The sequence below is a fragment of the Plectropomus leopardus genome, chromosome 6, assembly GCF_008729295.1.
Source record: "Plectropomus leopardus isolate mb chromosome 6, YSFRI_Pleo_2.0, whole genome shotgun sequence".
NCBI classification, from domain to species: domain Eukaryota; kingdom Metazoa; phylum Chordata; class Actinopteri; order Perciformes; family Serranidae; genus Plectropomus; species Plectropomus leopardus.
In genome coordinates, this window is record NC_056468.1 from 4215199 (window position 1) to 4230773 (window position 15575).

General features: G+C 38.9%; 1 protein-coding gene across 1 annotated transcript in view; it reads left to right on the plus strand.

The window, feature by feature from the left end:
- LOC121943920 (whirlin-like) overlaps positions 1–15575 on the plus strand; it is a 116098-nt gene that overhangs the window by 51945 nt on the left and 48578 nt on the right. Inside the window, exon 2 of the mRNA XM_042487529.1 lies at positions 1062–1238. Within this exon, the coding sequence (XP_042343463.1) occupies positions 1062–1238 (177 nt within the window). The remainder of the gene's footprint in view (positions 1–1061; positions 1239–15575) is intronic.

Below are 15575 nucleotides of genomic sequence, written 5' to 3' on the forward strand. Positions count from 1 at the left end.
TTTGCAAACTGCAGATATGTTACATGTTATTATGTAGCAGATACATTGGAATTTTATGTTTTAATAATGCTGTGGTTAATGTGTGGTTAGGTTTAGGCACAAAAACACTTGGTTATGGTTATGAAAAGACAATGTTTGGCTTAAAATACTCACATCAGGGAGCACAAATGGTAGGGTAGCTAAAAAGCCGCAGTAAAAACGACAGCCCCCCTAACATACACCCGCGTTTGGGGGCTGATGGACCACTGAAAAAAAGGAGACGTGTTGCTAAAAATACTCATAATTTGGAGACTGAAAAGCTGCCAGAAAAATATCAAAAGGACCCCTTTAAAACACTCATATTTGGGGGGTAAAATGCTGCAAGAAAAACAGCGAGGAGCTTATACCATTACTGTTATTGTATGCACGCCATTGCATGTAATCTTGATATCTTCTCTCTTTTTCTTCTCTGCCTTTTCTAAAAGCCTAACCAGGAACTGATGTTGGAAACTAGCAATAGCTGTAATCTCTATATGTGAAACATCATTTACTACAGCTAATTTGTAACAGGCAGAAGTTGTACTATGTTAACTTGCATTCACCATATCAAATTAACTATATAAATAAATTATTAAAAAAACAAACAGTGATAATTCCTCTAAAAACACATATGCTTGGGGGCTACAAGGCTGCGGGAAAAAACATGACACATACCTAATTAATACTATGTTTACTACCTACAAAATTTGTTCAAAAAGAGCCATCGTTGCTACAAAAAGCAAACAAAAAGTTTGGGGGCTACAAAGCATCCCTTCCATGTCCTGATGATAAGGTCAGCTCATATTATGTCACTTAGAAACAATCATGTAATTCATATAAAACATGCATGTTATATATTCATGGCTTGCAGAAATAAAAGTGATGTCCTTATGTACAAGGCTATAATTCTCTGCCATAAAAGACAACATTTATCGGTTTTCGTGTAGATTATTTCGCCTTAATAGTGAAAGCACTGCTGTGTGGGGTCATGATTTCTGTCATATGTAGCACTTTGATAACCTCTCTCTCCCCTCGTGTTGCAGGTGTTGAAGGGATGCAAGAAGCTGGCCATTTCCGTGTGTTCCATGGGTCGGATTCCCGGAGGCTACATTACCAACCATGTGTACAGTTGGGTGGACCCTCAGGGACGGAGCGTTTCCCCGCCACCCGACAGCCACGAGGCAAACCAGAGGCAAGGACAGGGCATGGAGGAGAGGACGGTAAGATCAATGTGTGTATGTGTGTCTGGTGATGGCACATAAGGATTAAAACCCAGTACATGAAGCAGCTGCAGTGGATGTGATGCACTATACAGTTCAGAATAAATAAAAACATGGAAAAGAGACAGATAACTGCAGTGCAGCCTTTGAAAGGAAGTGCTTAAAAAAAAACTCTGAAAGTAAAGATACTGTTGCAGGGTTTTTTTTAGATTGCAACTGTCATATTCAAAACAATTTTCTATTAAGTGACCTCCCGCTCCTGTCCAACAGCAGGACTGGAATATTGTCCCCGTGGGATAGTTATCATGACCTTTGGTGCCGTGACATTTTGGAGGACAGACTCATCCCACCACAGGCTTGTGACTCTGGCCGCTCCCTGAGAGAAGGTTTACTCACACTGACTCATCTGAAAAAGATACCCGCTACCATGCTTTCTGATTCACCGTCACAAGCCGATCTCTTTGTTAGAAATAAAATGCTTGGTAAAAATATTAAAGCTCACAACCCAGACTGTGTAGTTAATCTCCTATTCATGTTCTAGATGTTATGGACCCATTCCATCAGTCTCTGAAACTCACTCTGAGCTCCCCGCTCTCCATAAGGAAACACGGAGCTCAGCCCTGCAGAGAGCAGGGATTGGTAATAATAATTCCAGAGAGGGCAAAGTGGATTCAGAGCCCAAAGGTAGAAGCTGGGGTGGAGGTGGGCTTTAAAATCCTATATGAGCAGAGTGCTGATGGCTTGAACGCAGCGCTATGATTAAAAGGGTGCCTTTGATATATGGTGCAGTGAGTACAGTCCCGTTTTAGTGCAGCCACTGAGTTGTCTGCCTGGACGACCTCCTGAGCACATACTGACACACTTCTTGCTTTTGAAAAGGGTTGCAGCTTATTATAGCATTGCATTTTATGTTTTTAAAACATGAAACAATGAAGTCTTAAATGGCTATACAGAATTTTGGAATTAACATTCTGTTTCATCTGGTGTAAAATTAATTGTTTAATTAGCAACTTAGTAAGTGAGGCTTAGTTTCTAAACTTTAATCAAGGACCAACATTAATCAAGAGCCTATTTGTGATGACTCCAACTTTTAAAAGTGTTTTTTGAGAACTTGGTTTCTATGGTGTGACGGTGAAGGTAATAAATTAGATTAAAAACGTAAAAACTCAGCAGTGGAGTTAGGCCTTAGGACCTACTGTGCTCATTTTCAGGTTCATACTTGTATTTAAGGTTCCTACTAGAACATGTTCACATGCTTTAATGGTCAAAAACACTTTGTTTCCCTTATACTGTCTGTGCTGCCAAAACTGTAGAACTTTTCCAAGACTTTTCAAGAATCCATAATAACATTTTTTTTCTTGACCCACTTGCCCGGCCTTTTTCAAACATATCAGATTCAAACTTTATTCAAACACAATTTCAGCTAGCTGGTATACATGGAGGGAGAGACGGAACACTGGGAGAACATGGAGATGCATATGTGAGGGTAATCAAAACATTGTCACACATCAACAAATATTTGAGCCAAGTTAGTCAAATCGACAGCTACAGAAAATACGTATTCCAACACATATCATGAAATTCAAAGAGAATTACGCTCAACTAAATTCCATTACTTAAAGCATTTTTTTCATCACTTTGTTAAAAAACAGATTATCATTGGCGACATTGCAATAAGTGCAGTGCATACACAGGTGGTTGCTTGAACATCCCTGAGCTGTCAAAATAATATTAAATTATAAATAATAAACAGCTGCAAAATCCAATATGAAACAATTCAAAAGCTAAATGTTGACAGCTTTTACAACATACAGTATGTTTCCTCACTTTAAAACTAAACATATGCCGTTTTTTGTCAAGATTTACACCGCCATTAAGCTTGCTTCACTTTCATTTTAGATGCTGCATCATAACCGTCATGCTTCCGTGCCATGCCATGCCACGCTTTGTTTTGCGTAATGTGAAGTGCTCCCAAACTTTTGAAGTTTTCGGACGAAACGTTTTCTCGTCCTCCGTCATGCCTCTTCAAAACTGGCTTCTCCACCTCCGTTCCTGTCTGCATGTGACGTAAACAGTCCCGCTACATCGAGTGACATAATAATCGCACAACACATTTAGTTTTTGATAATTTATTTGTTACCAACACATTTAATAATAGATTATTATCGATTTAATCAATCTGTTGTTGTAGCCCTAATGTAAACACTTGCAGAAGCGTGCCTGGAGCACACAACCATGTAAAGAAATCTGGCACACTATGATGTCATACTGTAAAAAACTGCTGGAAACGAAGTATGCAGAAAAGTCTAAAGCATCATTTAAAACTTCGGTCACATTTAATATGAACATCCTTCATTGTGACACTATATAAGAAATATGTTAAAGCATTAGAGGTCCCCTTTAAAGGAGCAATATACTACATGCAGAGTCTGGGCTGGGATTGCCTGCACAGAACTCTCACCTCTGATGCCACAAGCACATATGGAGGCACTAACAGTGCAAACAACTGCAACAGTGTTGACAGGCAGGTTTCCATTAACCCTCAAATTGTGCAAATTGAATTTGCGAAATTCGATTATCGTTCGCACAACACGCCTTCGTGGCCTTCAATTGGAAATGATGGCGGCTAGTACAGCGAATACAATAGAAATAAACCTGCTTATGTTTTGAACATCCATCACCATGCTTCTTGGAATGTTTTCGCAAGAGAAGAAGTCGCAGAACATCACTCAATGAAACGCAGTCATCTTGCTATTGCTTTTTATCGACATTTATCAACAAAATATTGTTAAAATTTTGCACAAATCTTCTGCGCTAATCCCTGTGTAAGCAAAGTGTAGAATAAAAGTGATTAGTTAGTCAGTGGGAATGAAAGGAAGGATTCTCATGCATTACCATGCAAATGCGCGGGTGGCCTGGCTACCATGACAAAAAACAGAGAAGCTCAAATTACAATTCACACAGAGGGAGTGTCATTTCACTGATGAGAACACCATTACTCAAATATATCTTTCCATATCAAATAGTGGTTTGCGGCTCGTGTAGCCTGATGTAATTGATGTAATTAACATGGTCCTCATGGTAATTAAATCAACAATTAGACACTATCCTTAAGTCCATTCTTCTGACAAGATCAATGGTCCATTGAGGCAAACCAGTGTTACTCTGGCAAGGGTGGATATGCCTCATTGCTAAATAGTTTTCTGGAGACAGAGGAAGAGGAACTAGAAATCAATGTTCCAACTACCACTGTAGGATTTGTCCAAACATCCTACAGTAGCTCCATGGCTAAAACTGCAGCATAAGCAGCTCCATGCAGCCAATGCTCGTTCCTCTGACCGTAGTTCTGCCCAGCTTTGCAGATTCGAATGGAGCTCAGCTGATGGGTGATCCATCCAGAAGCTCAGCAGCTGATTTACACCTGATTTTTTAAATGTTGGTACAGCAGGGGAGCAAGAGGATACATTAGAAAAGTGCTTATATTTGCATATATTCAGATGAGCTTGGATGACCTGCAGGAGAGCTAATTAATGGCTGAGGAGTGCTTTCTGGGCAGAGGCCTGAGACGCGGTTATTCCTACAGAGGCAAAATGCCCTGCTGTATACAGAAGGAAGCCATGATTTGTTGGCAATTTATAGAGCATATAAATCTGTTTGAGGTAACGTGCCAGATATATACCAGCTGTGTCACAGTTTGCTCCTCTGTCCATCTTCTTCAGCCACGTTCTCCATTCCCCAGGCCCCTCCATGGCCTTTGTCCTTGCATCCACCAGATGTCCACAGACTTTCCCTTCTTTTCCCATCACTTTACCACCCAATACAAATGCTATCTCTGTGTTAAACAGACGTTAGTAATGGCTATAAGTGTAATAAATATAGGTTAGAAGGTCCCCTCCTATGCCAACTAGCATGGTTAGAATGCTGTTATCAACTATTAAATTGCCATGTTCATTGTTATGCAGTGAAATATATTTAAAGTAAGCTGATTTTGTCATCAGGAGGTGGATGGGATGGTGGGAGACCTGACATCTATGTGAGACTTCTGCCAAGCTGCAGACAACTGTTCAAGACCAACACAAAACAGTACCGGTTAATTTATTAGTGAGACATCAAGGCCCCCAACTGGCCCTTAAACCAGTATTGCCAGATGTTATTGCCATATTTGTATGATAATTTTACCTTACTGTAAAGCTTCCAGTTACCATAGCAGTTGGTTTTAGTGTGTGTGCGCTGTCACACTTTCCGACATGATCAGGGAAACAAAATATGGATCCTACATCTGTGTTGACAAATCGCCCCTGACATGACTTCTTTTCAGCCAAGCATACTTGGTGGAGGCTATAATGAATATGACTTTGAGCTGGGCTTTTGTTCTGGAGCTGCCTTGAACTTTCTCACCAAGTTACGCTGTGTCCAAATTGAGTTGTTTTTTGCTTGCCCCAGTAAACCCAGTTATTTATTTAATTAACTTAGATTATAGCCTCCAAAGTTTCAATGCAGAATTTGAAATGGGCTATTAGTTGTACTGTTTTGTAACTTTTCTCATAGCAGGCTTTTACATAACTGATGGACTTATGGACTCATACTCCCTTGCATATATCATATCTATGTTTGCTTGCTTTGAAAAATTAATATAGGTAGATTTGTTAGCATTAGTGCTGGACCCAAATATCTGGCTATTTGAGTATTCCTTAATTGGATAGGTATTCAGTTTTCAATTTAGGCAACTCATTGAGCCAGCCCTATTATATAATGGAAAGTGGCTTGTGCCAGCTTTTCTGGCCATTTTGAGTCATCTCTCAAGACCCACAGAATATTTTGTACAAAGACTCTGAAAACACTGAATAGCTCAAATGAAAGACGAAACTCTCTTTTTCATCATGGGGAAAAAAGATTGTTTGCACCTTGTTCCATTCTTGATTTATCTGAAGTTGAATAGAGGCTAGTTTCACCAAAAAGAACATTTTTTTTTCTAGAAAGCTGAGAAAAAGGCATTTTTGTGAAAGGGAGTCTGTCAAGCAAAACAGTGATTTGAATGTTATAATTTTGCCTTCAATGACATAAAAGACATCTGAAAAGCGTATTACAAATGTGTGTAAATGTGTAACTATGCAAAGTACAGCGCAATGCAACAAATCATGGCCCCAGTTCAGAGAGAGAAAACCCACAAAATAGAACCGGAGTCCTATTCCATTATTCCTACCTGCAGTGTTCGGGCAACCCTCTCCGTTTTTTGGGGGGCATTTTATGCTGATATTAAATTGATGTAGCTTTGTTGCTGTAGTTTCGCATCACCTCCGTACAGATTGCTCTGCTCTCTCATCCCGGCTACTCCACTTCATGTTATGATCTACCGTCTTTTGTACTACAACTGCGAATCCCAGCAGCCCCAAAATTACACCCAGGGAGCGTGAGAGCGGCCCCTTGTGCCAGCCGCCGAAAACACACTTTGACGTATATATGTCAATGGCACTCAAGCATTGGCTTTTGAATGACGTATATATACGTGAGTGGCACTCATTGAGTTAATAGTCTAATTTAGAACACTGGACACATATTATTGCACTGATAACTGTTGGACTTTCTTTAAATTTTCAAATTAGAAAGTATCACAACTGCTGACATACTGGCACTCACGCTCTCATGTAACACTGAAGCTCTGTGGTGCATGCTATCTCTCCCTCCCTCCTGAAATGCTGAAACTGTCGGGGGTCGGAATCCAATCTCTCCCTCACCTCCCTCAATCTCCCTCATCTGTGACGCACACACTCAACTATTTTCAGCCAGTGTAAGGTTATAGTTTAACATTTCGTAATGCTGCCCCCAATGCAGGTGTCTTTTAATGAGCCATCACTGCAATTCTCAACAGGATTGTGGCACCAAAATCAGGTATTTTTAAGCCAAAACATGATCTCTTCCTTACCATAACCAAGTTATTTTTGTGCCTAACCCTAACCACACATTACCCACAGTGTTGTCAAAACATAACGTTTCAACGTATCTGCTAAATAAAACGAACAAATGTAACACATGCATGCATTCTGACTGTTGGGTTGGGTGTAAAACAAAAGATGATCTTTTTCCAACCATAAGCAAGTTCCTTTTTGTGCCAAAACGTGACCATGCTAATCACAACATTGTTTTTTTGTAAAGAAACGTAAAGTTGTGCCAATGGCCGTTATGCATTATAAACATGCTAAAAGGTGAAGCAAGCCTTCAAATTTAGATCTTATAACCTCTACTAATGCCTACTTAATAGAGTGATAATATTCAAACTGGGTGATATGACTGCATCACCTAATCAGCCACCTACTTCTCATTTCCTCCGATTAGTTAATTCTAAATACCAGCTCCATTCCATGTTTGTCACTGGCTTCCTGTTACATGACTGCAACATGTTACCTGCCTGCCGGATCTACTGCCTTACTTGGATCCTTGAATCCCACATCCGCACTCTTATTTCTCCAATAAACCACTGATTCATTCTGTGCCTCCTCAGTCTGCATTTGGGTCCAATCCCTGTTGCCCCACACACCAGCTGTGACAAGCTGTCTGTTTTATGAATCATGTCTATTGAACTGCTCTCTTGTGTAACAATTATAGAGTCAAGTCATCCTGCAAGTCCTACCATTAGTTAAGAGGCTTTGTTGTGTGTGAATCTAGAATTTCCCAATTGTTTAATTCCCATTAGTATTAGTTTGTGATAGCTCAAAAAATCTTCAAGAGTGACTTGAGAAGTTGTGATTGAATTTAAGCCTCATTTTTGAGACAGAGTGGTTTGAATTAAATGTGATAAATGACACACTGGGGATACAAAAAGCAAAGCTGCATTGTCCAATATTTTTATTTTATTAGTGGATCAAATTACTGAAGGATTAAATTTTACTCAGTTTTTAAAATGGCTTTTAGGTGACAATAAGTTCATGTGGACAAAATTGAGCCTTATTCATTTTGTTTTGCTACAGAGCCTATTAAGTGGAAATTTACCAATAAAAATCTCTTAAAGTAAGAATTTGTGTCCTCTGAAATACATAATCAAACCTCTTACCTCTGTTTTCTCCTAAGTAATGTAAAACCAGTACAACTGCCAAGATTAGTCAATTGATTGATAAGTCGCCTGTAGGGCTGAGCGATATGGTGTTAAAATAATATCATGATACTTTTAGGCTACATAGGGATCCACAATATATATCTTGATATATGGAAATCTCCTCTAAAGTACTGTAAAATACTCAAACACAAAATTATTAAATGAGTTACAAATACAATAGCAAGTAGTCGAAGTAAAGGAGAACAGGAATACAACTCAAAAGAAATAAATGCTGATGTTGCTCTGTGGTTGCTGGATGTGTGAACAGTCAAATGTTTGCTAACTTTCTCCGGTGGACATATGACAGATGTCTTGTTTCCAGCTTGTTGTGCTGCTGCCATGTAGCCACAGCAATCAAATTAAGAACAATTGATTAAATTACAGTTGTGTCTGTGACTACTCATCTGTTGCTTTTTTTCCCTGTGGACGTAGAGAAGCCAACATGAGTTATCGTGTGAGTTACCAACATGTTCTCATTAAGAACTCGTCAAACGCATCTGCTCTGTTGGAGTTTACGAGCCACTATTGGGTTCAAGATTCATTAATTTGTCATTCACAGCAACACATGGCTGCACAACAAAATGCAAGTTGTAGTCTCTTGCAACACAAGAAAAAAAAGAAAGAAAAGCATTAATGGAGGATGTGTTGAGGATTCTCACAGCCCGAGGAAAGAAGCTGCTCTGTAGTCTGGTGTTACAACAGCGGATACTTCCTTAATGCTTGCCAGACAGCACCAGAGTGAACAGGCTGTTGCTGGGTGGATGTTGTGGGTATATACTGTGTATTGCTAACATACTGACATTGTTAGTCAGCCTTCCATCTATTAGAAATGACTTGTATGAGCATTTCCTGATTTTCTACCACTGCAGTTAATGTGTGTTTAATTTTGAGTGACTGAAGTTCCTTATTTCAGGTCAAGGAAAGATTATGTTAATGGTTATGAGAAATAAACATGGTTTTATAAGCGGTAAGAGGTGTCACAGTCTGATGTCTGATGATGTCTTTCATTTCAAGCAACATCTTAAAAGAACACATAGGACTCTATCTTGCATGCATGTGTCATTGCTCGTGTCATTGCTCATGTCAGACTGTGCGCCCCTGGGCATGTTGGTCTTAAAGTGAGGTGTGATCAAAGCGCACTGTTGGCGGATAGCTATTTTGAGGAAACAAAAAGCGAATGCGCCATTGACCAAATAAAAGCTGGTCTGAAGTCAAAGGCGCAGTTTGTTTCCTGCTATTTAAAGGGCGGATTACTCGGATAGCAAAATGTGCCTGCATGCAGTTCAGATGTTTGGATCAGTCAGGTGGAACATCATAATACAACCCTCAAAGTCCCAGCATTCTTTGTGGCATGTTGTGTGTTGCACAACAGTGATATGCACCACAGATGTCTCTTGGACATAAATGAGGGCACGTTACGGGACGAAGGAAGGCTTGAGGCTGAACTGTGTGTGTCAATGCCAGTTAACCCAAATATGAACACAGTGTCTCAATAACTTCTAATAACTTCTTGGGGAAATTTCTTCAACTTTGTCTTTTTCACAAACGTACACATAGACTTAAGGATGAACAAATTATATTTTGGTGGTCACAGGTCAAGGTCAATGTGACCTTGCTTCCGTTTTATTCTCGTGAATGTGATATGTCAAGAACATCTTGAGGGAATTTCTTCAAATTCCATGAACGTCCATGAATGAATTGATTAGAATTTCGGGTGTCCACTTTGAAACTGTTCTGATTGTAGAGATCTTCTGTTTAGACGGGATGAAGATGTGTGTGAAACGTCCATGTTTTCACAAACATGGATGTAAACTGTAAGCAACTGGTGCTCAGAGCCATGTAACCTGTGTCTCAGTAATCCTAGTTTAGTTTATGGTATTGTCCATTATTTTTAAATGGGCCTTTATATGAGAAGTATTGTCCAAACAATAAAGTAATATGCAAATCCATAAATTAATGTTTCTTTGTCAACTATCCTCTTGCTTTTATTGACACACCATAGTGTCTACTTGTTTTACTTGACAAACTACAGAGAGAATTTTCCAAAAGCATTCAGTTCATGGTATCATCACTGGCACATAAAGGTGCACTGTGTGAGGTATGGATCATATGGTTTTGGTCATTCCGAGAAGTAACCTGTGCTCCCCTGATGCAATTTGAAAACAGTATGGGAACACAAGATGTGATGGCCCTGGCTTCAATCATGACCAATCTAATCACCTCTTCTCCTTCCCATTAAAGTACTGTGCTTTCTGTGCTGCAGCACTCTGACTGTTTGGTGGTGACAGTGAACACTCCAGAGTGGCTCTGCTATAAAAGCTTCTCCCAAGAGGAAGCTAATGCACTCGTTTATTATAAGGTGCAGAATCTCCAAACATCTAACTCAATTTCCTCAACTAATTATGAGCACAATCAATAGCTGCAGTTACATGGACAATATTTCAACAGGATTAAAATCAATCTGATTACAGAGTCCATCTGAATTGTTCATACTGAAAAAAGTAATCTCATTAGTTGTGTGTTTTCATGACCCAAAGTATTTTAACACAATATAACTTTTTTGACTAGTGCAGAGTGGTTCATGCCTACTGTGAAGTGTCTGCTCTGCACTGTTGACTTTACTGAGAATATTCAATTCATAAAGTATAGAGGGAGAAGAAGTGGTTCTGCCTGTAAAAACAATTTAGTAGTAAGAAGCATAATTGTAACCCATGTTACTTTCTGGAGCGACAACCTCCAAAGCTATGAAATTAAAACATTGCGAAAGTGCCAAACACTGCAGTTCCTCTAATGTCCACTTGATGCTAGCTCCAAGAGCGAGCCAATATCTATAGACCCAATATTAAAATGCCCAACATTACAGCAGAAATAAACATGTTTACAACTTGGTACAAAAAATGGTTTTGGTCTCTATAGCTAATTTCAACATTCATGACAACTGGACAGGGGATGAACATTCATACATAACTCACTTGTTTAGATTTTATTAAAGCTTAAAGTTATGCATTTCAAGTGACAGTGCTGGCAAGTAGTGTCCTTGGGCGATCAGTCACATCCACCCATCGCTTCTCCACATCTACAAACTCTCTTCCAAATTTGGTCACTTCTGGCTCCAAATATCCAAGGTGAATGGTCAAAATGCCGAACTCAAGGCTTGAAAATGGGAGTCCATCAAACATTGTGTGACAAACTGTGACATTGTGTCACAGTAGCTACGTCCATTATTTTATAGTCTTTGGTAGCAACAAATTACAGATGGCTCCTTAACATGTCGCATGCAGGCTATCGGTAGATGCTACAGTTTAGTAATGTTCCCTGAATGTCTCATATGCAGGCTACTAATACAGGTAGTGAATGAAAATTGTTATGTCCAGCAACTCCACAATTCAGCCTGTAACATTTACATAACCTAATGTTACCCCCACACAGCTCAAAGATGGGTTGAACAAATATTACAACCAGAGAAAGGTTCAGCATTTTCATGGTTATCAGATGCTAAAATTTCCCTGTTGAATGGATTCCAAAAGTTTGCATCACCCCTCTCAAGCTGACTGAAAATTCTTTCAGATCAGGTCAGTCTTTTACATTTGAGGCGGTTACATGAGGCATATCCATTCTGATCTGGCTAGAATTCGGATTATTAGTGGAATACTAGAGTCCATGTAAATACACCCAATGTGTCATAGCATAGTACCATAGTTGCAGAATAAAAAGATCACTGGGTGAAAACTGTTTTGTTCTGACTTGCTTGCTATGTATGTTCTGTAAAACTTGAGTCATACAGTATTGTTAATTTCTATCAATTTCTCCTCAATCCTGTGCCTATTTATCAAGGGAGCAGGTTATAATGGTGGCAGGCTAAGCCATGTAGCCCAGATGTTCTTCTCCCCAATCACCAAAAGTTCATGACAATAGGTAAATTAAGAGCCTCACCTTCACCACAACAATCCAAAACAATGCCTGTATGACAACAGATGCCACATCAATCCACCTTATTATCTTACATTGCAGCTTTCCCTCACTTGTGAACAAGACCCCAAGACACTTGAACCTCTTCACTTCTTAGAGTGAGTAACTCACCATTTACAGCAGGGTAACATGGCCTCAGATTTAAGGCTGATTGTCATCCCAAACCCTTCACAATCAGCAGTAAAGTATCCTACATCAGCAACCACTGCACAACTGCTGGTTGAGTCCACTATGACAGACTCTCTCTGGCCAGTGCCTGTGTTTAGAAAAACTGAGTACAAATCACAAACACACTGACTTCCTAAGGAGGATATAGTAATACAGCTCTATGTAATAATGTATATCCAGATTTTAAGTTAGGTGCCTCGCCTTCATGTGACGTAACCAGGTGTCGTTCACATTTGTGGCCATGAAGTATTTAATTATGGGGGTGAACAAACAGATGAGTTAAGAGGCTGTATGGCTGCTCAAAGCCTGCAGCATCAACCACACTGACACAGTCGTCAGTGTACTATCAAGTAGTACTGATCCATGTACAGCAATTGTTTGCATATACTGAATGCTTAGAAAAAGTGATAAACAGGTGGAATTCCCAAGTTAAGTTCAAATGAATTTGAACAAATGAAAAAATGAACTAAAAGAATAAAACCATGCGTCTCTGAGAATCACATTTATCGATTCAGTTCTAGCGTTGGACTGTTACAAAGGAAGGTAGGGATGTCCCGATCACGTTTTTTAGGGATGTCCCAACCACATTTTTTTGCCCCTGATCCAAGTAATTTGTTATTACCTGCCCATACTGAGTTCTGATCCCATACTTGTATTTACAAGCTGAACAATTGATGCTTCAAGTGCTATAAAGTTATTAAAATCGATCCAGTGTATATGATTGACAGTTTATGCAATACAAGAACAAATGTCTGCATCCAAACAGTTCCTATGGGCATTTTTATTATTATTATTTTTTTACAAAATAACCAAGTAAACAAACAAAATAACAAACAACAAAATATTTACGTATCGCTCTTATCACAATTTCACTTATTGCAGCATTTGTTTGTTTTTTTAAATAAAATAATAAAGTAAACAAACTAAAATGTCTTAAGAAATTGCTCTCAATTCCATTTAGTGCAGCATTTGTTTTTTCAACTAACAAAGTTAATAGACAGAAAGGTGTCTTTACAAGTTACTCTCAAATCCACCAGTAAATCTAGTTCACGAAAAATGAATGCTAAAAGTGGTGCAGCAGCTTAAGTTGAACATGAATTTAAAAAAAAAAAAAACAGTTTACTCTTTGGAGTAGCAGCATTAAAATAAAAACTTAATATCTACTGCAAATTGTGCTGTCCTGTGTGATGGCGGACATAAACATAGAATCTGGTGTGCACAAAGTAACCGATCCCAATTAATTACAAAAAGACATTGAGCAGGCCCAATACCAAACATACCGATCAGGACATCGCTAAAGGAAGGTGTGTGTTCTCTTTCCTCTGAGCTGTATATGTGTATACAATTCAATCCTACCTCGCTTGACGTAGTCTTTCAGTTACAGCCTCCTCACAGTGGCAGCAGGCTCTGGGCTCACCATCCAGTACTGGAAAATTGTTCTCTGAAATCTTCTCCAAATCTCTGGAATCTCCTAAAATGGCTCTAAGATGTCCTCCAAAGTCTAGGCTGGTCTTCAAGGGTCTCAACAAAAGACCTGACCTATAAATGAGATAAGATTGTTACCTTTATGTCTATGAGCTACAGAATACAGCTAATGGTATTAACTCAGAGATCCAATTCACAACTTCTTTTGTACGACATCTGTAGTTCACCTCAGTTTCAGAAATAACAATTTCAGTCATATTCAAATAACATAATAAATTATTATATTAAATTGCAGTTACGGTGCATAATGCAAAGCACAAGCAGCATATATTTTGTGAATTCAACACACCTTCAGTGTATTCATAACTTACTTAAAGGCAGTCAATAAAAATAACCATGCTAACGATAAAATTCACAAGCAAAGTACATCTTAACCAGCAGCTTAGCTGCAGCTGTTAACTCAGAGTGCATAAAATATGTACTTGAAAACAAAATAATGACAGTATTCTTACTTCACCAACATAACAGAACATACTGCTTATTAGCAGTCATTTTTTAACTATTAAATGTCATGCCTTCAAGTCACCAACAGCTCCAGAAAAATCGACTGGGGTTTAACATGACCCTTATTTAGCATTGAAGCTAGTCCTCTTTTTCGCTCAGCTTCATCCAAGACTGGTTCTCTGTCCTCACCTCACGCGTAGGCCTAATCTAACCTGATACATGGCGGGCGGGATAAACAATCTCATTGGACAACGAGAACGATACTACATAACAATTGGTTGCTCATCAAAATCAGCAATACACCATTATTTTAAATATATTAATATTTAAACGCTGTTAAATTCACTCCATTGTTTTTTTATCCACTACACTTCAAGTATTTAAAAATTTTAGCACTACGGTGAAATGATTAAGGCTTTATTTATTTATTTAACTATGAACATAGTTTTTTTTACTGTGGGCTACACAATGCCATTCAAGCAGGCCATGTTATCATTATAACTCAAATATTAGTAATTTTCTTTTCCTGTACACCAATAAGTTACCGCAGTTACACACACTGTACAGAGAAACACAAGCAAGCAGCATTCAGTTTTAGGATGCCTTGTAGGAAAAAATATATGGTCTCCTATAGTTAAATCCAGGTGATAACAATATTTACCTTGAAAAAAATGTTTGTGGTACACACAGATAAGCAGCAGTTATAATGAAATACCCAAATCTGGATGAGCTACTTCTACCACACATAAGGGGTTGTTTTATGACAGTTTTTTAAACCCTTGAGGCCGACCTTTCCCAAAACAACTGGTGATTTAAACCACTTATAACACTAAACAGAAGTTATTACAAATCAGTGTTTCTCTAAAGCTGTACTGCTTGCCAGAGCCGGGCTGCTAAACACCTGCTAATCTGCGTTCACCCTTTTCTCTAATAACTTAATACGCTTGTGTTCAGGAGGTTGCTCATGTTGCAGAGGGGCTGTGAACTACGCCAACGCCAAAATACTAATGGCCCTATCTCTTTTTGATTGATCAATTCTGGGCTACTGTAGAAACATAGCGGTTCAACTTGGCGATCTCTGTAGAGGACCTGCTCCCTATGTAGATACAGTATAAACTTTTTTCTATTTCTGCCATTTAATCCCTCTTAATGGACCTTAATGGTTTGGTTTGCCAACACTG